Genomic DNA, 26,011 nt, shown 5'->3' on the forward strand with positions numbered 1-26,011 from the left:
TTTTCCAGGCACTGACTAAGTGCATGGGCAATCATCTATGAGGAACTGAAGATACAACTGATCGCCTACAGACAGAGCTTAAACCTTAGTCATTTCTCTGAGATATGTATGGCCCAACACAGCAGTAGTAACTGTGAAGTAGCAATCACTGTTAGCACTCTTGCAAATACTACTTCTCCTACCTCCTCCATCAAGAACAGCTGACAGACAGAGGGAGAGGAAGGATTGCAGAAAGTGAACTCAATCCTCTCAAATCCATTGGGACCTTCATTTTTGGAGATCAGAAGTTCTGCTGTTAAGCATGGGACAAAGAATTAGGCTTATTCCTTCTCCAATTTTCATTTTAATTAACTGCATGATTTAGAGCTACTAACTATTTTCTTTCCTGACTTCATTTCCTCACGTACAAGCCCATCCGCCCGAGAATTTGAATTCTTTATCTTCAGGCAACTTTAACAAGAAGAGTAAACATGGTTGTGTGTGTTATTGCAATGATCTTGTCCTTGCCCAAATAAAAGGGATGCTTCTACCCTCTGAGAGGCATTGCTATGGGATTGGGTTCTCTGGATATATATTTAACTTTTAAAAGGTCCTGGTACAATTTTTAGAGATGATGCAAGAGAGGTTTTGGTTTCTTCTAGGCTTTTTCTGTGTGTTTCTTTTCCAGGAAGGAAGGGGCAAAGTATCAGTCCGTCAGCAGGCTGTGTGGGTAGCAGAGAGAGGTTGTTGAAAAAAAATAGAACAAAGCAGCCTGTCTACAGTTGTAGTCTGCATTCCTGAGCTGTGAGGATTGCCTTCCAGTTAATCCCTTTTGTATTCTCAGTGAGGTCTGTGTTGGGGTTGGGTTGTTCCCTTTTTATTTTCTGGGGCTGAGGTTTCTTGGGCCTGTTTTGTTTTTCTAGGTTTTGTTTTTGTGCTTTCTCTTTCCCTCAACATGTATAAAAGATGCTATTTTCCCACACACATCCTTGATTTTCCTCTTTTATGTGCAGAATACCCTGAACTTGTTGGTTTGCTCACTTAGAACTGTTTCTGATTTCAAATAGGAAACGTCAACATGACTTGCTTTGCAATTACATTTATTCTGTGGTACCAGGGCTTGAAGCTGGAAAACTCAGGTGGTCTGTGGAGCTGCACATTTTTCTCAGAAATATTTCTGTGGATTCCACCAGGTGTTCATTAGAAGTTGCCTCATTTACCTTGCTCTGAGACTTTTTACCTGTAAATTGCTTGCACGTCCTTTGCATTGTATTGTAAATTATTTCCTACTCTTGTATTTCTGAAAGAAGTAACTGATCTGTTCTCAAATGATGAGATCCATATCCTACTTAGCCAGTTAGGAAAACAAAGAGTTACAGTGATGGTAACTTTTCCTCCCCACCTTCTTTGATTGCAGATCAGCTGGCTCCAGCTTCAAGCAGTATGGCAAAGGCGACAGGAGAGAAGCCTGGTGTGCATGGCAGGGAGAGCAGCACGCTCTTCTGGGTTATGTTTAAAAAAATAAGTGAATTTAGGAATTTGTTATTAGGTTTGTCAAAAGGCATTTGTCAAGGCGTCATGAAACAGGCTTTCCCCTCCAGCCGGGTTTCTGTGTACAGCATACCAGCTCCGTACGACTCTGAGCAGACTGCAGGGCAGGTAAGAGACGCCAGCTAAGCTTTACAGTAGGAACACAGTAAATGATCTCTCTGCCCACTTTGGTGTGTATTGACCTCTGTTCTTTGTATACAAACTGCTCTTAACCAAAGCGATAACAATTTTTCCCCCCACTTACACAGTTTGAAATTCATGCCACAAACAGGCAGACAAGAGACGTGGGGTTTGTGTGTGACACAATTGGTAGCACGGAAGATATTATCTCCGTTTAAACCTCTTTAAAAACTGAAAGGCTAAAAATACTAAAGTACAGTACAATAGTTCTTCTCTTGTTGTTTTACTAATTGATGCTTTCTCATGTCTTTCTCTAGGAAAGTCCAAATATTCACTACTGCCCATCCTACCAAGAAGGCTTGTGTCAGAAGTACTGTTTCTTCAAATGGATGAGGTTGTGTTTCTGGAGAAGATGGCTTCTAGGAGTATTACCTATAGTTTCTTTAGCAGTTACAGTAACCGTGCTAGTCCTGCACTATTCATTCTGTAAGTGTTCCTCCCCAGTATGGTCTGGGTGGGATGGGTATTTTGCACTGTGAATGTTCAGTACAAAAAGCTCTGCACTAGGCAGCTAAGCACGTAATGCGTGTCTAAACTACTGACCTTCCCTTCTCCTTAATGTCTTCGTTAAAGCAACAAAGTGCACAATAATTAGCAGTTGGTAGTTGCACAAGAATAATGAAGGCATATATTTTATCTCTAAATTTTTTTGTCTCTGCTTGTGAATATCATCATCGTTATAACTGTCATCTCTACCAAGAGCGTATAGGATTTAGCTGTCTATATTCTGTTCGCTTTTTCAAAACAGAATGTGTATCCAACCTATGCATGCATCTACCCAGACCTCAACACATAGCTGTTAAAACCGTACCTCTTCAGGAGGATAGCGCTACAAAAAAAGGGAAGTTTAACAATTAAAGCTTCCTAGTAGAAATGCCTGTCTGAACCGGTAGCTCAGTCCTTCCCTTCTGGGCATTGCTCTGTCAATGGGACTGACTCAGCGCGCTGTCGCTTCCTGCATGTTTCTTTTAACAACTAATACCTATAGATGCCAAGAACAATACATGCTTCTGCAAGCTTCTCGTTCCAGAAGCTTTTCTGTAATGTTATTAGGTGTGCTAATTTTTTTTTTATCCTTTCCCCCCCCTCCCCCCCCCCCCCCAGCTCCAGCTTTCTGTTTTATTTATATTGGAGGAAGTGTAGAAATTCCTAATTTGACTTATACAAATGACTTCAATGATCCCAAGTCACAGAAATTCCTCCTGCAAGCAGAAGCAATCGAAAATTACGTAAGTTCCCACCTAAGTATAGCAATAATTTAAGAATTATTACATAGTCAGACTCAGAATGAGGAGAAGATTCCAGTTAGTTACAATCTTTTTTTCCTTCAAAACAGTAAGTTTAAAGCTAGCAGGTGCCTTGGCAGTGTACAGCTTTAGGAATATAGCTAGACAGGTGGGGCTGTGTGTCTCATAGTAAGGTCAGCATTTTCTAGGTAATGAATCTGGGGGTTTCAAGGTTATGGACAAATTATTTTTCTTAAAGGAATTTGAAGTGTGTTTTGTTTCATTTTACTCAAACACTCTTCCTTGCTACATCTTTCTCTTTGATTTTTTTTTTAATTATAGTTCCAATTCAATGCTTAACTTTTTGTTTTGACTTGTTTTCCCTTATCCCCCACAACAATGCTTGCTTTCTTGCACTTCTTATGTGAATTCTCATTTGTGAGATCAGTACTGTTTCCTGGGTGCATGTGAACAGCACTCTTAAACACAAAGCAGTTCTCTGTTAGCCTGTATTTCCCAAAAGAGCTAATCTGGTGTCTCAAAGCTGCTTTGTGCACAGCCAACACAAGTTGCTCATGTCCTGATTATATGCCAGAAATATAAAGATTGGAACAAAAATATAACAGTATTCATAAAGGCTTCTGTTTCATGGCTAATTACCGAGAGTTATCTCAATGGTCTTGAAATGTGATGTGACTTAGAAGTAATTTTGTGTGTGCGTGTGAGTGGAAATGAATGCACATTTATGATCCCTATTTGATGTATTTTGTGAAAATATGGGTGGATAGTGCTTGTAATATGAGTGGGTGGTGAAGAAGAAAGGAAGAAAAAGGTAAATACGTCATAGTATAAGAGATGGTATTGATGCTAAAATGTAACACTTTATATTTTCTTTTATCATTATTTCACTGTCAGTTTGCAGAAACATATCAGTCTTCGTCCTTGGGAAAGTACTACCTGAAGTCTGTAGTGGCTGCTTTCAGGTAGGTACTGTTCCGGCATATAATACAAATTTGAGATATTCAGTTGTATTTGTCTTACCTTTTTTAGTTAATTTTATGTTAGCTACCTGGAAGAACATGCAGCTCTCTATAACAGAGCATGAAGAACACAGAAATGCACTTAAGTATGTAAGCTAATAGTGTATCATCTGTCTTGCCCTGTAGAACCAGTGAGAGAAATGAAGTCTGATTAATTGTTCCTTGGTTCATGGATTGTTTTGTAGTCTATTCATCTACTTTTGATTTTTGAAATCACAGTTCAGCAGGTTTTACCTCTACCGCTTGCAGAATCTTATTTTGGTTTTGTCTATATAAATGAAGTTCCTTTTTAACGGCTCAAAACAAAAATTAAAGGTATAATTTTGGGCAGGGCACTCTACTTGAGCTCCTGGTGAGAAATATAAATACATTGAGCAGATGGCTACTACTGTCCTGGTAGTCTCTGAAAACTTCTGAAAGGTCACTCCTTAGGCCATTTTGAACAGAGGAGCGTGATAGGCGGTCTCTTTGAATCACTTAATAGTCTGTAAATGTGCATATACATATTGCTTGTTTCAACAAGAATTCTGTGAAACGTCATATCAAATTGTGGGCATAAAATTATATTGTCATATGGCCCTAGTCTCAGTTAAAAACTATTGAGGAAAATGTGTCTGGAGCTGTAATATGATCTTAAAAGTGTATAATTATACAGCAGGGATGGAAACATCCAATTCCCTAAAAATTATGGCAAGGATTTTCTGAGAGGTATAATTTTTAGTCTCAATATGTAACTGTTTAAGGAAGGTATTTTCAAGGTTTTTCTACTGTATAGAGAAAACAATCATTAAACAGGAGAGCTTTTTGCCACCATGTTCAGCTGCAACTCTTCATGCAGCCGTTCAACTGGCTATGAAAGTGTGCAAGCCGAAACTGCAGACCAGTGGAAATTCTGTCCAAAATACTAATTCAGGTGTATTTATGATGTATATTTTTTTTCCCTTCACAGTGAAGGAGAGTCTGGACTTCGAGCTTACTACTGGAATACATTCTGGGCACCACAAGATATGGTTGCTTCTCTTAAAAAATTAACCTCAGTGGAACAGAAAGGAATCAGTAGTAAACAAGCAGCTCATATGTTCAGTTCTTCTGGGGAGGAAAATTTTGATCTTGTTGCAATAGAGCTTTTTGGTAACGATGTACCTGTCATTTAATAGCTATTCTGTCTATTTTTCTGTCTCCAGTTTGTGTCTTTAGCTTGTGTGGCTGACATTATTAAATTTCAGTTTCAGATTCAACAGAATATGATGTGATGCTAAAATCAGGTGATTATGCTTCAATCTCAATATCACTTTTTTGGGGGGAGGGGAAATCATGTAACAGGAAAAGGGCAGTTTCCCTGTTGTTCTTACATCTGTAGGGCCTAGGAACCAAACCAGACTAGGGATTTCCCTGGCCTGTGTTCCAAATAAAGTCTGGAATGAAAATACTTCACAGCTTTTATTTTGATGTTCTAACTAGAACGGTTGAAATCTAATAGTTCCCACTGAATTGCAATGTGGGTCCTTTTCTTGGCATCCTTTAAAAAGCTACTATACAAAATTATACACAATTTATTTGCCTTGTGACTAGATAATCTTGGTTATTCATAGTTGGTGATCAAAGACTGCAGAGCTTTAATTTGCTTTGCTTTGTTTCTTCATATCAAGGACGCCTTGAGACTGACTTCATGTACTTAGTGTTGTAACTGTGTGGAGAGGGGGGAAGAGAAAAAGGCAAAGGAAGCAGTGGGTTTCAAGCAGAGATGGTAGCAGTTGCAGCCGAGTTCCCCACTGCTTGCTGAGCGTGCCATGAGCTGGTGGTAGTGAGGCATTGTCCTTCCTTGGCCAGAGAAGAAGGTGATGCAGCCTGGTAGGGAAAAGGGTTGTAAAGGTAAGGGGGGAAAAAGTGAGTAGAGTAGTCAAGAAGTGCAGGTAGGCAATTGTTACCACCTCTTTGGAAATTTTACCCAACAATTTATCTTTCAGCTTAACAGTCTTTCAGTCACTGATCTAGCTTCTTTTGTATAGCGGTATCCTTTGACCTGTATGCCAAGCCAGGTGACAACAGGACTTTAACTCTGATGAATCCCAAAAAGACTTTTTATCAATGGAGGCTGCGAGTTCCTTCTAACTATGTGGTGAGACTGGTAGTTATCACTGTGCATGGTGTCACCCCAGAAAGCTGTGCATCACACCACCTGTCAGCATATGATTTCCTTCTTCCTCTGCAGAACAAGATCATTACAAGGTATGACAGTACAGAGCAAAGATGTTTTGTTGAGCTGGAAACTCTCTGAAACTGTAGCAATATCAAATTGATATTAAACAGGTTCCAAAAATACAAGACTCCAAATTAAACTTAATTAAAAATCTTGTGTAAGGCAATAAAAGGATCTTCCATATTATCTGCCTCTGCAATGAATTAGAGTCATAGAATATCTGGAGTTGGAAGGGACCCATAAGGATCATTGAGTCCAGCTCGCTGCTCCTCACAGGCTACCTAAAACTAAACCATGTGACTAAGAGCATTGTCCAGATGGTTCTTGAATTCTGACAGGCTTGGTGCCACTTGGTGGACCAATTCCCTGGGAAGCCTGTTATAAATTCCTGTGGGTTTTGCTCTACATCATGACTATTTTTTAATGGGTTTGATTTCATACAATTACTGTCACAACTCAAAAAGATACAGACTTAATTATTTTTTTAGAGTATTGTATTCTATTATTTTTAGAAAAAAAACATGTTTTAGAGCAGGGGTTCTCTCTCCTGAATATGTTCATAACAGGGGTGTTGTGTTTATGGAAGGCTCTGTCCTCAGAGCCCCTGTGTAGTCCGTTTGCATAAGTGAGATCAGATGATATTTAACCTTCAGTGGCCACACTGCTCCCACGCTCCAGAGTCAAATTTCACGTTTGGACATGTTATCTACCATGAACCTGTCTTCATTAACAAAATAAACAAACAGGTTTTAGAATCTGAGGATGGATTATTTCAAGGGGGGATTTTTATTTTATTATTTTTTATTTTAAAGAAATTTCAGGAGGAAGCTAGCTTGAGCATGCAGATTCAGTAGGGGTTTAACCTGTGAAGGGGTGGTCCTCTTCAGCTCTATTAACAGACTTATTTCTCTCCTTATGCAACACGACACAAAAGAATTTGCCATTGTGAGACTGTCAGAAGGCCAGGCACGGAGCGAACGCAGGGTTTTTGTAAGGAATTAGTCTCAGACTGTAGCATAGCATGAAGAATCCCCTTCATGCATCTGCTCTGCTGTTGATTATGGGTTATTGCTGGGCCTGTTACTCCACTGTGTATTTTTAGCAATGGTTCAGATTTTTAGGAACCAGAAATGTAGAGTAGGCATGAAAGCACCTGGAAGCTAGTAAAACCAACACAGGTGTATGATATAACAGATTCAGAGAACACTGATGCAATAAGCTGTAAGACGGAAACTTCAAAAATATGCATTGATGTCTATCTGTCGAAGAGCCAGAACAGAATTTGGTGACTGAAATTACATTAAAAGCCTGATGGTACCTCCAGAATAGTTGACTTTTTGGGGTTACTTTTATTGCCACCCTCTCAAATGTGTGGTTTTGAATAATGCTTATTAGTTTTCTACTTAAGCTAGAACCAGCTCTTTACATACTTGGGACACATGCAGTAGAACTAATAATAATATCTCCAATATCCATGACAGCCCGGAATTACTGCATTATAGCCATGATTCCCTGATGTTCAGGTCTAGGATCACACGTAGTGACTGAAATGATTCTCATCAGTTTCTGTAAACTGCAGTAATACAGGTGTTCAGTGACAAATATTAAGAGTGAGCTGAGATTGTGAGGTTTACTGCAAAAGTAGGTGTCTCATGAACAGCTCTTCTCGTATGTGCTTGCCTTGCTGTTCTGATGGTGCTGGGACAAAAGGTACAGCTAGAAGATAAGCCAGGATATCAACTGGGTCAGAGATCAAGATGCTAAAACATTTCCACATGACAGTGCAGAGGGGACTCAGATTGTTCATTTTATAAGGGATTTGGTAAGTATTATGAAAAAAAAGGAATTAATAATGTCTGCAAAAGGGAGGTACATTGCAGATCCACCCTAGAGTCTCATACAAAATGGGAGCAGGAAATACCCTGCTAAAACAGAAGACTACTTTTGGTTTAAGGTTCAAAAATTTGATTTTAATGCTGCCATTCTGGATTTCACTGACATCTAAGAACTTGATGTAGGGCTGTGATGGAAATAGTCTGTTACTGTGAGGTCTAATCTCTATTGCTTTCATTTGCTATGCATAGAAAAAAAAAACCTGTTAGGAATTTTTCACATGCAGATTTGTAAATTAATGAAAAGAAATCCAAAATATGCTGTGGATTTCAAAATGGAATAAATATAAAAGTGAATTTACAGATGCAAGTATGAGTATGTGCAAGATGCATGAAAGAAGACTTTTCAAAATAAAAGTGGAGTAAGTTTGCAAGCTCGGGATATAAATTAACTCATCATTATTTAAACAAAAGAACAATAAGAAGAAGTAGTTGCCATGCATGGGGCTTCACATCTTGTGTGACAGTTTTTGTGACATGAAACCAAGCTGAATGTTAACAGATAAGAAATGCTTTGGGCTTGTTATCTGTTGCATAGACGCTGCTCAACACTGCTGCACTGGCATTCATTGCCTTTTCAGTGCTGCCCATTATTTCTCAGTGCTGCCCATTACTTCTCAGTGCCACTATCATTACTGAAGTAGCATAATCTGTTACTGATGCTTCTACAGGTCTGAAAACTCCAGGGCACCTGGCAGGCAAGAACACCTGTGATGGTCCCCCTGAGTGACTGAGCCGCAAGGCTGGGAAACTCTAGTGCCTTCTCTAGCATCCATTGGGGGGAAGAATGAAAGGGAAGTGGTAGCCAGGGGAATACTCCTGACTCACAGATGATCAGATCAGTGGTACTTCTGCCCAGTTTCTCGGCAAAAATGACTGGAACATGGGAAACGTTTTAGGTTTCTTTATGCAATTTTGGTAATATTTCAGGTGGTGTGGACCTGGGGCCTGGATTCCTCCTGTGGTACGTTTAACTTCATCAAGTAATGTGATGTTGCTTACCTTCTCACTGGACCGAAGAGAAGAAAGCAGCATATTAAAAGCTCATTTTCAAGCCATTCCTAAAATCAGTAAGTAATTAATAGAAACAAGCATCTGATGTAAGCACACTTATTCCTGTTGTTGCCTCTAAAAAAACAGTTGATATTGCCTGAATGAATCTGGGGAGAGGGAATGCCGGCATGTAAGTCAGGGAATTGTCATTCCAATCCACTTAAATAAAAAGTCTGAGAACTGAACACAGAATAAAGAATGGTCTGGGAGACTTTTTGTCTTCTTGACTGCTACCCAAGCCATACTTCCCAGACATTACTCTTACTACATAGGTAATGCTGAGGAATGGTAGCAGAGCAGCCAGCCAGGTAGCACTACAGGCACTGTACGGCTGGGCAAAGCTAGACAGCCCCAGTAACAGAGCAGTTTTGGCCATCTATCCCCAGCCTGAGGAATCTGTGTTTAATGAAAATGGAAAACAAGAGCAAACACTTCTAATAAGTCTTTGATCCTTTTCTGAAAACACTGTTCAGTGTAGTTAACTGTGTAAGAAAAAGTGTAAACCCAAGAAGTATATTCCAAACCTATGGACTACTATGAATTTTGCAGTTCTGGGTGATTAGTGAAATATTCTTGATAACAATAAACTGTAGTATTTTACAGAAGATATAGGGGCTTCACAAGTGAAAGTTTAGCCACGTTTGGTAAGGTCTAAGTGAAAGAATTTTGACAATTAAGTGAGTAACTATTTTTTAGCTTGTGGAACAAATAGGGAATAAACTTCTCCAAAGCTTACACATTTTGGCTTATGTCTCTGTGGGTGCTGCTTAGGCAAATGCTCATCCTGCGCACGTTACAAATTGGAATTGCTTCATTGTTCTGAAGATGGGCACTCCAAATGATGTATAGCCCACTTTCTGCCACAAAATTTTACTATTTTAATTTTTTTTTTTATTTCTAGTATACACAATTTGCATTTACTATGTTACCAAAAGGGAACCAAAAGATTAAGGACTGTATATCTAGCAGAGTTCTTGGTAGAAAATAAAACCTCAAAGGTACTGTTCAAATGTGGCATGAATTTTCAGACTGAGAACTGATACACAAACTTCCTGCTTTACATGACATTAGAGGTTTCAGTTCATTGAGCTGATTGCTTTTTAATGTTTGAAAATGTTTACAGAAAAGTCAGAAGTAAATTGGAAGGGCGAGGTTTGTTGTGTCCACATTTAATTGCTTCTTCCACTTACCACAAAAGAACGTTTGGGTTGTTTTTTTAAAAAAACACCTTGAGTTAGAGGTGCTTTGTATTTATCCTTAATTGTAATTTGGTCCAAAAATAAGAGAAATTCAGTCTGATGGGGAAGTGGAAGTTGCATGATTTTTCTGTTAATACGGGCAAAACATGAGCTTAATACTGTTACAACCCATTCTTCTAACTGTACATGGGGAAGGGTTCTAGCAAGTGGAGTAGCTATGCACTTTAGCCCAGCTGAGATAACTGTGTTCCTTGCTGATATACTTCTCTCCCAGTGTGTGGTGGTCATTTTATCTCCTGGAACGGGACACTGAGTTCCCCTTATTACCCAAGTTACTACCCACCAAACATTGACTGCAGCTGGATCATCAGAGTAAGTGCTGGGAACTCTTCTGAGCAGTGGTGACTTTGCTTTATGTGATATAGATGTTGGGAGAAATGGCTTTTGATGTGGGCAAAATGGAAGGAAACACTAAGACCACTGCACCTGATGACTTCTCAGGCACCCATTTCTTTTCTGTCCTATGTACAAGTGCCAGTTATGGGATGGAAACATTGCCAGCATCCAAAAGTTTATTATCCATGAAAGAAACAAAGTGATGAGTAAGATGACAACTCCTAGCAGCGAGAGAAAATTGCTAATAGTCAGGGCTTTGTTTCTATGTCAAAAAGAAAAAAGTCATGTAAATCTTGCCTCATATGATGTACCACACTGTATTTCCATGAATTCTGTAGAAACAGGACCCTCTCCGGCTCCAAATCCTTTGGCAGGATTAATCTGCTTATGATTTTCACAGACTTCCCGATGTGTTTATCTGTTGCTCCATTAAGCATTTAACCACCTTTTTTGACTTCCCCTTGAAAAGGATGCTCTTAGTATCTATGAGTTGGTAACAATCTCCACCTTTCACCTGCTCAATGAAAATTATTAGCAGCTTGTAGCACGAAACTCTCATCTATGTGCAGGAAAGGGAAGAAAAAGGCTTCCTAAAACACAGAGATCATAGCTAGTGCAGTTGAGTGACCAGCTGCCATAGATACCTTAAATCTCTTATCTGACCAGCTGAAACACGTGGCAGTACAAACATAGCGTGAACCTCAGGTACACGGCTTTGTGCTGGCTCCAGGCAGGCTTACACTCCTTTATCTGGCACAGCCTAGTCAAAGTCTTTTAGTTCTTCAAGGTGCCGATTTGCATAATAAAACATGCAGTGGTTTTAGCCTGATAATAAGTAAAACAAGATTAGCATCTTAGAAGCACAGGCCAATTCCTTCTGTAGATATGTGTGTCAGGATATTTATCCTTTGATTTTTAGGCACCATTGCCTGGTTACAAGCTCTCATTAAAAATCCTTATAATACAAATCCAAGAGAAGTCTCCAGGGTCCAGTAAATGTGATAAAGACTGGTTAGAAATCGATGGGGTTAGGTGAGTAAATACACTATTTTCAGGCATGTTAATTTGCATTTCAGTGTTCTGCACAACATACTGTACTTAAGAAAAAATGTCTTGCCACTTCCAGTGCAGAAAGATACATTTCAACAAAAATTGGCATGCTTCCACTGAATTTCAGTAGGGTAATGTTTTTAATCCTGCCCTGAACATTTGTCATTACATTAATTAAAGCATCCTGGTTTTCCTACCCTGTTAGGCACTTACTTTGTTGTTCTCCTTAAGAGCAATGACATAGTAAACTGCAGGACTTTATGCAGCTGCAGCTGAACTGTAAATTCCTGGCAATGGTCTTGACATGGGGGAAGAGCTCATGTCATGTGAAGTTTCATTTTCTATACTACTTAATTTTCAGTGATTTAATTGTTTTCTGTAAATAAGAAAAATTGCAATGTATGTGCTTAAAACAAACACCACTGCCCACCCCCCAAAAAACCCCAACAACAAAACAACCAAAAAACCCCAACAACCAAAACCCTAACCAACCAACCAAATCAATCAAACCTCCCAAAAAACAGCACTCAGAATAATTTGTCTCTTGGAAGGACTGTACTGAAACAAGAAACAACTGTTGGATTTGGCTGTATGATTCCATTGGTGGGCTTGGGATTTGCAGGTTTAAATGGGAAATCTGAAATCAAGCATGCTTAGAAGCTGGCTGTATTTATGAGGTAGAATCTGCCATCCATTATCTTGCTGTATTTTGTTTCAAAGTCTGCTATTCCCAGAAAAGCTGTGGAGTAGAAGGCCTTTAGAAATAGGCTAACATTTCTGTTGGGCTGTTATTAACCCTAAAAAAAAAAAAAAAATAAATCCTGATCTTTATTGCACTGTTTTAAAGATTTTTGGCATTGGTACCTCTCAGTAGAAGGAGAGGTAGCTGGATGGTAATTATCAGTTTGGTTAGAAATTAATTATTCTCACTTTTGCCTTGCTAGATACTGTAAAGCTCTTTCAGAAAACAACAGAAACAGAGAATATGGCTATTCTGTTGCCATCAGCTTCCATTCCGATGAACTGGTCACCCACAGAGGCTTTTATATTGAATACAAAGCCTTCAGTCACGCAGACCGTAAGTGCATAAGTACATACTTTAATTTCTTAGGAGAAATCTTCAATAAGCCATGCTTGACAGACCAACCACGTACTTTTTTAATTAACCTAAGGACAAGAGACTAATGTTTAAAATGTTATTATGTATTTAATTGAACAAATAGATGTACAAAATTAGATAAAAGATACTTTTAGAAGCTAGGACTTACTTGCTAACTTCTAACAACACTTCTGTAAATAAAAGTAAAATTTCCCAATTTCTGCAGATCTAATTATTTGACATTTTGCTAACATCTTAAAATAGCCAAGCTGCAACATGAAAGTAGTATGGCAGAGAGCCTCTAGGCATAACACTTTTGCCAACAGGACTTAACCATGAATAATCAGTCGTCTTTTTAAAATCACAACTCAGCGTGCTCTGGATCAGCTTCCAGGTTTAGACACACCATTGAAGTTTTCACTAGGAGTCAGTAAGGACCCCTTGCTCACAAGTGTTGCAGAAATATGGCTGGGTTTCTTAGAGCCCCTTTCCTGACTTCCCATTCTATGCACTTCTGGATCAGTGTTAGATTTTGGGAGGGCTTCCAAAGCGTGGAACACAGATTTTCAGGGGATACACGTATTTACTGGTGATAATCCTTAAAAAAGATACATCTGCGATACATGGTTTGTAAATGCCTCCCCTTGCCTTTACCCAGTGAATATCTAGGTAGCTAAAATTCTGTGTGATTTCAAGAGATTAGTTCAGTTGTGAAACCTCTTCGGATCCTCACCGTGCTTGACTGAGTGTAGTACTGTTCCTTGCTGACTTAAAGTGTTTATGAGATCTCTGGCACAGATTCTTGCTTCATGCCTTTCATGAGAAATAAGTGGCAGACTTTGTGGTCAGCCATTCTATAGGACTCAGACATCTTCAGGAATTTCTTCTTCCACCCACATGTGTCTCTTTCTACCGAAAAAAGTCACACACTCTGCTGTGTTCTATGGTTACTCTGGTTACTGCCTCAAAACCAGTTCAGAGACAAGCCAAAGCCCCAAAATACTTTTTAACAGAAAAAATCCCCAGTCTTTATCGCGTGCACAAGTCTTCACTTTCTGTGTGCTTTGCTCTGTTTCTAGCACTGAGGCAGCAAGCAGATGGCTCAAAGTCACGTAATCAATCCTTAGTCACAATTTTAAGGAATCTTATTAAGACTCACCAGGAGGGGTAGATTAACTGTGATGTCAGTATCAAGTCGATGCAGTAAAGACATTTGTGGAGGCTATCTGAGAGAACAGCACGGATTGAGAGCACTGGTCTTCCACTACAGCCTTGCCTGTAGCAATAGTAAGAGGGAGGGGGAAAAAACTTAATAAATTTAATTTTCTCTGTACCTGCAGTCACCTACCTTCTTGGTGGGCTTCTTGTCATTGTTGGGAGCCTATGAAAGCATGCTTATTAAAAATCACAGGTGCTGCTCTGATCTGACCTGGAAAGCATGACCTGAATAACTTCAGGGAATGGTGAATAGAACACAGGGAGACTCCTGCTCCGAGCTAGGCTGGCTGCATAGCATGTGCCTCCCCCTGGCATCACATGCAAGGCAGTGAAGAGGACTAAATGACTTTAGATTGGAAGTGATTAAAGAAATGTGGGACAAATGTGCTTGCTCCTTCAATCTGATTTAACTGTTAATTTGCATGTGCTGCTAGAGGGGAAAAAGTTTAAGTTGGCTTGACCTGGACAGAAAGAGGAGCTTTTAGCTTCTTATTCTTCCATACATTACCTTTTTTTGGGTTTTTTTGTTTGGTTGATATTGGTTTGGTTTTTTTGCTGGCACATCTGAAAAAGTAGAGGAGAACAAACATTTTTTATATGTTGCAAAGAAACACCTTAGCATCAATACTAGTTGTTAGCTAAAGTGAAAGAAATACTTGGTGACAGGCTGTTTCATAATTAGTTTGCTAAATTTGAAAAGTGTTTGATAAAGCACTTATTCACATCAGACATGAAGTTGGACTGTAGTAGTACAGAGGCGAATTTCTGCAACATTTTAATGTCAGGAAATTTGTATTTCTAGTACTAAAGAGAACTAGTTTTAACATTTTTTCATTCCACCTCCCCCACCCCCCAGCCCTTCTTAGATGCTCCTGTGTAAAATACATTACCTTAACAAACTGAAGAGGTGTTCACTATCGGTAGTAATTATGTATCTGTGCTAAATCACTTTCTACCCTGAGAGCGAGGCAGTGAATGTGAATTTAATTTTCACAGTCCATTTAGGTGAATATTGATCCATGTAATTCAGACAGTTTGATAAAAATCTTGCATTGATTATGCCAAGTAAAATAACATTTCCTTTTTTAACATTCAGTTTAGTTTTTAAATGACACCAGCTTTGGGGTTTAATAGCATTTTACTGTTCCTTCATGGTGCAGTCCTATGTTAATGCATTTAGACTGTAACAACATTCCTGGTGCCATTAATTTCCTATTTTTCTAGCTTGTCCTTAGATGTGCAGGTAGAAAACGCGTTCCTTCAAGCAATCAGTCTGAAGGCTGCAAAGCTGCTCAGGTGGTGGGGATGAATTAGGTTGTGGTAGGGCAATTATTTCACATTTGTGTTCTTCTGTAAACAGCTTGTTCCAGGAAGTTTAAAGGCTGGCTGAGATTACCTCTAAAATATTGGTAGCTATTTTTAAGATCACATGAAGGATGTGGGTGAAGATCTGAAAGTCTGGAGGAGAAGCTGTGTAATGTATCTCTTTAATGAGTGGGAGAACAGAAAAACTGAGAATTTTACACCAATTTTACAAGTTAAGCTTCCAAAAATAAAATAAAATTAAGCAACAAGTAGTCAAAGTAAACTCTTTGTGAACAGTGAAAAGGTATTTAAAAATGGCATGGAGTTTGGGGGTTTTTTTTTTGTTTGTTTATTTATTTTGTTCTTTGCTGTGAGAGGGTAAATACAGGGGAAGTTGTACTTCGACACTGCCTTGTGTGACAAACTTATCAGTAAGTAAAGGAAACATGGTGAGAACAAAAACAGAGAAAACTGTTTCAGGGAATGATTGCCAATGACTTATTACAAAAAGGAAAGGATAATTTTGTTATTGTTCTGCCACTACCTGTTATGGAATATGTCATGATTTTTTGTGTATGTATGATTTAAATGATGGTTTAGAGAAGATGTTTATGGAATAGGGAAAGTGCTATACAATAGAAAGAGGGCTGTATTTTAGAGGGATGTGTTTATAAATGATCCTGACAAGCTGGAGAATGTATATGGAGAAAATGATATTTTATTTAATAAGAGTGAAATCTGAATATAGGTAATCAAATAGGCATGTGGATTGTGTAAGTTGCCTTTCTGCTGAAAAATGGCCTGGGGGTGATAGTGACTCAAAGCTGACCTGAGGGCCAAACAAGTCATAAAATTTTCTGTGTGTGTTTGGTGTTTCATTGTTTTTTAAAGTGTCATGCTAGGATGTAAGACAGGAGTTTGAAAAGATCTTCCCAGTCACTAGTGGGAAGGGTTCAGCTAGAGTACTGTATCCAAACTGGGCACTGCCCACCAAAGATAGGGAACAATGAAGGGATGCCAAAAGGAGTGACCCAGAAGGTACTCCAAGGTCAGAGTGCAGCACAAGTTAGGTAATGCAACAAGCCTCTCTGTCACTGGAGGCTATCAAAGCCAAGGTAGACTAATATCGGGCAGAGATTTCACAGTAACATCAAGGTGACCTCTGGCAGGGGGTGTAGCACATGGCGGCTAGCCAGCTCGTGGGACTGTAAAGCATTTACAGGCCTTTCTTCTTCAGGCTGTAATCCAGAACAGCTGAACTGTGGTGATGGGAAGTGTAAGCAGCAGCATAAGGCTTGCAAAGATGATGACAGCTGTGGGGAAGACAGTGATGAGAATGACTGCTGTAAGTACATATTCCTAGCTATTTTCCAAAAGACGATGGAAGGCAGAAGCAGAAATATGCTTATTTTAATGGATAAATGCAGTATTTCTAAGTATTTTTTCATAGCATGAAGTACAACTTTCATAATAGTGAAAACAAAACATGTAGAATATAACTAGCTCTTGGGAGAGTCTAGACAAGAAATTAATGAAGCAAAATCCAAGATAAGAGTCATTTTATTTAGATGACCTAACCATAGCTTGCAGGTGATCCTGTCAGAAAGCACTTCTTCCCAACTGCTGCTAGGTCAGTACCAAATAATATAAAGGAGAGAGACATAATAGCCTTGGGACTTTTGCCCTTTGCCACATGCATGGTCTTATGGTGATGGACTTTACTGGTACTGCTAATGTCTCCCCAGTGACTTGCTGCATTTTGGCTTTATAATTTTTGCCTTGCTTTGAATCTTAGGTCCTTGAGGTAGCCAGAAGTATGTCCTTGTTTGTTGAAAAAAAATACCCCTCATGCTGTTTAGAGGTCATTGTAAGCAACTGATAATAAGAATGAAAGTGGTGGAAGCCCATTGTGGAGATCTTTCTCAGGACTGCCACGTAGTAAACTGTGATAGTCCTTAGCCAAAAATTTCTTGGAGGGGAGGTATAAAGCTCTTCATCAATTTTTTTCAGCTTTCACTTAAAAAGGTTGACTTCCAGACTTTGAAGATTTATAATTTGTAATGCCAATAGTCCTGGTGAAGGTGAAAACAGATCTCACGAGCCTAGCTTGCTCAGTTGAGTTAAATAAGATAGTAGTGAGGATATCTGAAGGCTCTTCTGTCTTTTTCCTCATGGACTGTGGAGTCTGAAATGAATGTGATCATTAATGAGAGTGGAACTCTCATTCCCTCTGTCCCCTCTCCAAAGAGGGACCAGTTTGCACCAGTACAGACTATGACTTCTAGCAGAATGGAATGTGTAGCTTTGAACAACTTTCACAGACTAGGTGGAATGTGCAAGTATTTTTTAATAATTTGAAACCGTGGCTCCAAACATGTGATGCTATTTTCTCTCTCAGCCTACAGAAGCTGCTCCCCTTATGCGTACAAATGCCTCAATGGAAAATGCTTGCTGAAACCAAATCCTGAGTGTGATGGGAAAAGAGACTGTGCAGATGGATCTGATGAAATGAACTGCGGTGTGGTAACATTTATTTAAAAATTAGTGAGTCTTGAGAAACTGAGTCAGAAATTTGTGTTATGGTCAAGCATTATTGGATTGAGAATTTATTAAACCAGATGTGAATTAAAAAAAAAATAATGAAACTCTTGGTAGCATCTGTATGAAAATGTTTGCCTTGAATTTTGCTTTGATTCATTTTAAGTCCACTGATCCTATTCTGTCTATGATGACTTATTTCAAGCAATGCACGCTTCCAAGCTAAGCTGGTAGATCTTAGTGCTTGAGCTGAAAGAAATGCAGTCAAAGAGCTCTGTATGTAAGGAGGGAAAAGATATGAGATTTTATTCAAGCGAACTTTTGGAAATGCCCCAGCATAGTATTGTGCTTAAATGTCTGTTTGAGTTACTAACCCTTTAGAAAGCTATAAGGGAGGATAGGCAATGATTGCTTTATTCCTGACCTACCCATTAAGTGAAAATGGGCAAGTACCCTTACCTTTTTACCAATTGCACAGTAAGAAAATAGGTTTTTTCCCCAACATCTTTGAGGTCCATGGATAAAAGTTTATGTATTAAGCATAGCAAAATGAAATGACCTTGTGGTTTTTGTTACTATTTTATTCAATTTTTTCTATTAGCTTGTGGAAGACACCAGCTTAAGAAAAATAGAATTGTTGGAGGTGAAGATGCAAGATCTGGAAAGTGGCCTTGGCAAGCAAGTTTACAGATGGGAGCACATGGCCACGTATGTGGCGCATCCGTTATTTCCAATAGGTGGCTTGTATCCGCTGCCCATTGCTTCCTGGATTCTGGTTCGGTGAGGTAAGAAGACGTTATACTGTTGTAGAGTATCTGCAGTTTAATAACCTTACAGTGGTGCTTTCAAAATTCTGCAGCAGCTATTCCTTGTCTAGATAGGCTGACTCTGCAACATGATAGCACTACATGAACCCTCAATATTGTGTTCTGCTGGCTTCAAGAGTCCTAAGTATCTGAAGCAATTATTTTGCCAGTGAATCCTGCATGGTAAAACACAATTTTTTGTTAGATTTAGGGTAAATACTATTTTTTTAGACAGTTTTTTAGAATTTTAGAATCACTTTTAGAAGGGATTTTCCAAGTAGAAGCTATGGCATTTTCTCTCAAGAAAAGGACTCTTTGCTGATAAGTGGAGAGTAAAACTCACCAATGTTCAGTTTAGGTAGTGTAAATTGAGAAGACATGCCTCCTGCGTGTGGCAAGGAGGAAAAAGAGTTTAATGATACACTTCTGACTTCCAAAGCATGGTGCATTGCAAGGAATTGGTCTTGCAGCCCCAGGAAATTATTATTTTCAAAATAGTAAATAAAAACTTTACTTAACTTTTTAGCAGATTATAGTGAATCTGTCTTCTGAAGTGCTATTCTACTCCATTTGCTTCGGTTTTGATGAATCTCATCACTGAAAAGCAGATAAAATGGAGTGAACTGCTGCTGCGTCATTTTCCAATGGGACAGTCTAAAAACATTTTCTTTACAGATACTCCGTTCCTTCGGGATGGAGAGCATATATGGGCTTACATACTATTAATGAAAGGAGCAATCGTGTAACTATGAGATCAATCAAAAGGATTATCGTCCACCCGCAGTATGACCAATCTATCTCAGACTATGACATTGCCCTGCTGGAAATGGAAATGCCTGTGTTCTTCAGTGAGCTGGTACAGCCCATTTGTTTACCCAGCACCTCTAGAGTATTTGTTTATGGAACTGTCTGCTATGTAACTGGCTGGGGAGCCATAAAAGAAAATAGTATGTTAATTTCCTGGATATACTTCTTGCAAGTTTGGCTTAGTTTTAAACTCTATCAATGAAATACTTGTAATTTTGAGAAAAAAATACCTGTGGTTTAATTAATAGGTGTGTAAAAATCTAGAAAATGTCCCCTTAGCTACAGCCTGTGAATTCTGAAGGTTTGCTTGGGTGGCAGGTGATAAGTGACAGTATGCGTACTCAGGTGTCATAGACGATTGGAAAGCAAACGACTATAGATTTACAAAAGCATACCCATTTTCATGCTCATGGCTCATCTTTACAGGTAAAGAAAACAGCAACTTGCAACTATTGCAGAGAAAGAATTTGCCTCTAAGGCTGTGTTTGGCAACAGGGCACCATGAACATCAATATTTGCAGAACTGCTGTGGAGGAATTTTTTTGTGTTGTCTGTCTTAAAGGCAATTTCATGTATGTCCCATGAAGAGTTCTGCTTCTGCGCAGCTGGAAGCAACATGCTGCGGTGGGGAGGCAGGAAAAAAGCAGATTTGGAGAGGGGTGGGGGGGAGCCCGCGAGATATTGGCCCTGGCTCAGCATCATACAGGAGCCAGCTCTGAAACCTGGGCTTAGGCAGCTCCTCAGCATCACAGTGGTCCCCACAGTTGTGCTGAGACCTAGTTCCTCGTGTTTGATCAGAAGCCATATGCTATGGTAATTTATGTGCCTTTTTAAAAAAAGATTTAAATCTAGATAATAATGCAGTAGCCTACTGAAGCATAAATGGCTTTACAACTGATGCCTTCTTACAATGTCTTGCTTTTTGCAAAATTATGTAGGTAATATTTAAAAGTTAACATCACGGCATGTGAAAAAAACCATATTTTTCTATCTTACCTGTTACATTCCCAGCCAACCCTCAGAGCCAAATGAGCAAACAAGCCAAAACCCAATACTTCCTCTAATCATCCAGGTATTGAAAAGGTTCTGTTCACTGTTGGGCCAAAACATGATGAGGATACTTAGTTCACAATGACACTTTATGCCAATACTATAGTACAGAATTAAGTTCTTTGTACCACTTGTGATTTACAGGTTTGACTTTTAAAAATTATTTATTTTTCCCCTCTCAGCTTATTTCCTCAGCTCCTTTCCTAGAAGTGAGAGGATGGAAAAGAACGTCAAAATTTCATTTAGTAGCACTTGGACAATGTTTGGAGCACAACCATAGTGTAAATAACAATGAAAATCTTTGATCATAATTTGAAATATTGTTCGAAATTGGCCATGCTGTGTGGAATCCTATATTAGAGTCATAATTTGCATGGCTTTTTTACTACTTTCTGGCAGAATGTAAAGATAAAGACTAAGGAAATGGAAAGGTGGTGCATAGGGTTCTCTGTGTCTAGGTGGTAGTGTAGACAACAGCTTCCAAAAGCTGAGGGCAGGCAGCAATTAAAGAGAAGGGAATTACTCTCCCATCATCAGCTGGCTACATTTTGAATTTGGTGAAATTCTCTCTTGTTTTGAGAAGCAGTATCTCTGTTAGAAATCTCTGCCGCCATAACCTCTGCAATATTCTCATAATTTTTTCTAGGTCATCTTGCCAAAACATTGCAGGAAGCTCGAGTGAGAATCATTAACCAAAGTGTTTGCAACAAGCTGTATGACGATCTTATCACATCGCGAATGCTGTGTGCTGGAAATCTTAACGGTGGTGTTGATGCATGCCAGGTAATGTGTAACTTGTTGAAAAAACTATAGAGGAATATTTGCTTTCATTGGAAAACTGTTCAGAGTTGTGGTATGTTTGTGGTTTGGTTGTGTTTAGGTGTTTGGTTTTTTTTTCTTTAGTAATAGCGAGGCGTCACGAGTGTATGCTTAATTTAACATAGCAGTTAAAGGCTCTCCAAAACAAGGAAGTAAATTTGGCATATATAATCTCTGAATCTCTTGAGAAATGCTGCTTTGCAAAGACAAGGAGTAAAATGTATCTAAAAGAATTCTCTTTCCTCTTCAACAATTACATTTCCCGTAAAAGAACAGAGATGTAAGGATAAAAAGAAAAAAGTTAGGCCCATCTCTGATTTTTGCTAGTCATGTCGATTTTTTTTTTTTTTCCTTTTTTTGATGTCTGGGTGTGAGATTAATAAAAAAGTCAAAAGTGTGATGAGTAATGTATTGTTACAGGGAAATACAGAGGGCAAAGGTAAGCTAGGTTTGGTAACTGCGACATTGCCTTTTAGTTTGAAATGTTCATTCATGTATGTAATAACAAGTTTTGATTACATCATGGTATCGTAAGCTGTACAACCTAGTTTATTTGCACACATGATCAAAAACTGTTTGGATGTACTTCAGCTGTCTTGACTCTGCCCTCTTTCTCTTTCCCTGTTATTAGACTAGCTGTCTACTTTATCGGTATTCAAACTTATTATGATGAATATTCACTTTCAAAATTCCCAACATGGTTATTATACCAGTTACTGTGTAAAGGGAGATAATTTTGTTACTGGTGTTAGACTGTGGTAATTCGACAGAATTTTTGTGTAATTATATAGATTTTACTATTTTAATGGAATAGGGTAATTTTTTAAGATCATAGCTCATAATAGGTCAAAACTCTTTATACACAATAGACTGTCTTCAGGATCTTCCTGCGGTCTCAAAGTTCTAATTCAGTGACTTACTGTTTTTGTTAATTTTGTGTGCAGATTGTCTATAACCTTAGACCTTGGAATTGTTTTGCTAAAACATGTTGGCTTAGAGGCTTGCTGTTCCTCCAAAAACTGTGTTGCTTAAGAAATGCCCTTGAATCTTTAAATGGACATTTTAACCAATTTGGCTATATACCATACTGGTCAATCCAGTTTCCCAATATAATATGCTGTGTTTGAGTCCTCTGGGCTTTTAAGTTCTTAGTCTGGGTGGCATCTTTGTCACGATTTTCTGTCACTAGTAGATTTCCTGTGCGGTGCTTGAGAAGAATGATGTTGGCAGTTCAGGAAATCCCCATAACACCCTGAAACTACTTTTACTACAGATCCAGACTTGTGGGCACCCCGATTTGTTTCTTCATGGACACATAAGCTGTGTGTGCACTGCACAAGTTATGTGAAGTTTCCAGACTCTTTTCATCTTTAGAGGATGTGATACTTGCAGTGAGATAAAAAGCATTTAGTCGTTTAGACTCTGTTTTCTTATCGCTCTAGAATGTTTTTTGATCTTGGTTCCTCTTTTTAGGATCTGTCCTCTCTCCACCAGCGTACAGTTCCTTTGGTCTTTCAGAACTTGTCGTGTAATTGGCTGGACTACGTAGCCTCCTTTCTCAAGCCACTTTGACATCAGCCTCTCGGATTATCAAAATTGCCACTATAACAACAGCCTGAGAGACAGGAAGAACTGTTCTGGCTTCTTTTCTTATTTCTTGATAGTTTTGCTTGGTTGGGTGATGAAGGCTTTCTATTGTTATGCTTTTCTCAGTCCGTGGCTTTCTTCTGACCTCTTCCACGTTTCAGCTCTAACTGGGGGCAGCAAACGAACCCCAGAGTCCACTTGGAGGCTGCTGACTGCCTTGTAGACATAAGGCAGAGCTGCAGAGATGAGCTGCTTCCAGAACTGCTCAGGCTTCCGTGAACTGGTTTGTTCGCAGAAGGCACACAAGGATGAAACAATGAAGGACACAAAGCATCTGTGAGCCCAAATGCATCCTGATCCTGTACACTGAGCTAAATGGGAGGTTTATTTTTCTACATTGCTGTGCAGAGCTGTCTGTTCCCTTTGAGAACCCAGTTCTCATTTGCACATTCTTTAATCTTTGTTTCTTCCTCTCCCTCTGTGAATGTAGACACCATCTTGGTTATGAAACTGCTGATAATATTTAACTGTGCTTGTTTGGTTTTTTGGTTTTGGGTTATTTTTTGTTTGGGGACGTATGGTATCTTTCTGTTCCTGCTTATAACACAGTGTAAGAGTTCTACCTTCAACCTGTGAACAATTTATGATCAAATGATAGCAGAATTCCCACTTTTCATCCCTGTTTTCTCTCCTCAATCAGCCTGTGATCAGTTGCTTTATGAATCCTGTAATGGGACATTAGCAATGAGTAATTTTTTAAGCTTCTTGCCATCGCTTTATGTTGATTGGTATGCTGCTTCGTAAGTTAAAATAAATTGAATAAATTTGACAGCTAGCTGGGTATGTTCTATCCAGAAATAAGATTCTAATATTAAATTGTAATTTGAGAAAGAGGGAGGCAGGTATTTATTTAATAACCTAACCTTGGTTACAGTGCTGTGTGTGGGAGGGTGCATACACTAATGGCTGAACTCCTTTTCATTTTAGGGAGATTCTGGAGGTCCCTTGGCCTGCACAGGAAAGGGAAACAGATGGTACCTTGCTGGCATTGTAAGCTGGGGTGAAGGATGTGCCCGGCGCAATCGTCCTGGTGTTTACACGAAGGTGATGGCACTTTATGACTGGATTCGTCAGAACACAAACTGATGTGCCAAGCAGAAAACACAGATCATCTCACTTGTGAAAGCTGTTTCCTACAGTAGTCTATCATCTTCATCTCTGCTGATATAACATGAAAATGCCATTGCCTGTTTCTTTGTGAAGGAATGCACCTTCTTAGTGAAGAAACTATCACTGGATTCATCTTCCTTATCCCCAGCAGCAGAAACAGCACTGTCTTAAAACTAAATCAAATGGATTAGGCAAAAACCCAGCCAAACCTCTCTTCTGCAAGTCTTCTCCCTTCCTTCCATCTCCCTTGCTATCTGTATATCTATATACATTTTCACATACGCATATCTGGCTATTCATGGCCATTATACTCTGTTCATAATACTACCTTAGTGATGTTACAGGATTCTAAACATAAATAACTATTTCATGTTTCTTGAATATACAAATAGTATAAGCGGTATAGACTAAAAAGCTGAGATTAATTCCCTCTCTGATTATGTTGCCACTGAACAACTGTTCCTTTGTGGACTGTAACTTTCGGGCTGTCTCCTGTGTTTTCCTAAAAACACTAGTTACACAACTTGCAGATGTTAGGGTGCAAGAAATTTTCATTAAATAACTGGAAGCGCATCATTTAGGTTCTTTGGGATTATGTTTAAATAAGAGGGAAGAAATACTCAGTTTTAAGGAATTAAAAGGAAACTGTAGTGCTTTCTTACATTCTCTTTACAGTTTGAGCATAACTGTAGGGTTTGGAGTATGTTACAAGTATATTTCTGCAGCTCTGGCTCTGGCACACTTTGTGAATTTTTAACATGCTCCTGGTTTTGCACTGGTTTTCCTTATGTCTTTGGTCTGCAGCAAGCAGAGTTTCAGGGTCAGGATTTATTTTTTTTTATCTGTCCATGGGTCATGCTACACTGAAAGGAACATAAAAGGAAAAGGGACTTATGTGGTGGGATGTGTCCTTGGACTCAAAGAAAGTAGAAGATGAAATGACAGCCATACTACTTTAACCCTAGCAGTAAGTCTAGCTTTGATAATTAGAATCTCCTGATGAGATAGTCAGCCCAAATCTAGATGGTTTAAGGTTTCCAGAGCTGTTTATGGGACTTAAGAATGCTGGTGTTCAGTTTAATAAAAGATCTGTCTAGATGGTCTTAAAATTGTGCTCAGTATTTGTAAGTGTTTAGCTTTCACTTTTAGTTTACATTAAAAAAATAACACAAAAACCCATAACCAACCAAAACCAAAACTGGCAATTTGAATACTAGTCATTGCTGTCCACACAGCACACGTTTTTGTTCTACAGTACAGAAAAATGTGATTTGTGTGGGGAAAACACTGGAATGAGCTAGCGCTGTAATCTGCATGCAGTGAGATTCCTGTGTCTAACACTGATTTTCCTTCCTTTCTTGCACTGGTGTTGGGCATTTCCCTCCCCACGATGCTTGTGTCAAACGCTACATAAGCTATACTCAAAGCCTGTATTTTAGGGGGTTTAGTATCTTTAATGGCTAGTCAGTCATTCACATCTTCCTTTTTAATAAACACGTACTAAAAATGCAAGTGGCTATGTTTTATTCATTTGATTGTGCTTCTGAAACCTCTAATCCCCAGGTGCAATGGTAACTACATTTATACCTTAGAGTTTCCTCTTTTTGTAAAGCCGAGCTTAACTTTCCCACTTTACTAAAGTGTGCATTTAAGGGCAGAAGTTTTTTTTCCTTACATTGAAACCAGAGATGTTTTCACTACAGAAGAAAAGTTATCCTGCTGTTCTGTTTTAAATAAAAGCCTAGGCCAGAAAGGTCAGATCAGCTCTCGACTTCCCGTTTTCTCCGAGTTTCTCAGCTCCATGCGTCAGAAGGGTCAGTTACTTCACATGTGAGAAAGGCACCAA

At 39.0% G+C, this 26,011-nt stretch overlaps 1 protein-coding gene across 2 annotated transcripts; it reads left to right on the top strand.

Annotated features, from left to right (window-relative positions):
• The first annotated feature begins 16 nt into the window (after positions 1–16).
• LOC101923539 (suppressor of tumorigenicity 14 protein-like) lies at positions 17–25,686 on the top strand. 2 transcript variants are annotated; one of them, XR_008746812.1, is made up of 17 exons: positions 17–1,638; positions 1,968–2,136; positions 2,815–2,939; positions 3,852–3,919; positions 4,926–5,107; positions 5,203–5,241; positions 5,986–6,205; positions 8,999–9,138; positions 10,595–10,692; positions 11,636–11,748; positions 12,711–12,844; positions 16,626–16,733; positions 17,787–17,906; positions 18,528–18,711; positions 19,408–19,588; positions 21,236–21,372; positions 23,983–24,115. XR_008746812.1 is itself a non-coding variant. In XM_055801669.1 (17 exons), the coding sequence occupies exons 1-17, from the start codon at positions 1,423–1,425 to the stop codon at positions 24,139–24,141; spliced, it is 2,484 nt and encodes an 827-aa protein (XP_055657644.1). In that variant the 5' UTR covers positions 1,408–1,422; the 3' UTR covers positions 24,142–25,686. The 2 variants fall into 2 exon arrangements, 1 of the variants encoding a protein (XP_055657644.1); XM_055801669.1 differs by having other exon boundaries at positions 1,408–1,638; positions 19,408–19,679; positions 23,983–25,686.
• Positions 25,687–26,011: the final 325 nt, after the last annotated feature.

This window comes from Falco peregrinus, chromosome 4, assembly GCF_023634155.1.
Source record: "Falco peregrinus isolate bFalPer1 chromosome 4, bFalPer1.pri, whole genome shotgun sequence".
Classification (NCBI taxonomy): Eukaryota; Metazoa; Chordata; class Aves; order Falconiformes; family Falconidae; genus Falco; species Falco peregrinus.

Bases quoted from the DNA above. Each gene is read 5' to 3' on its own strand.
- LOC101923539 (XM_055801669.1), top strand. From the start codon at position 1,423: ATGGCAAAGGCGACAGGAGAGAAGCCTGGTGTGCATGGCAGGGAGAGC. The intron at 2,940-3,851 runs GTAAGTTCCCAC...TTTCACTGTCAG, and splicing joins CAGAAGCAATCGAAAATTAC to TTTGCAGAAACATATCAGTC. The intron at 16,734-17,786 runs GTAAGTACATAT...TTTCTCTCTCAG, and splicing joins CAGTGATGAGAATGACTGCT to CCTACAGAAGCTGCTCCCCT.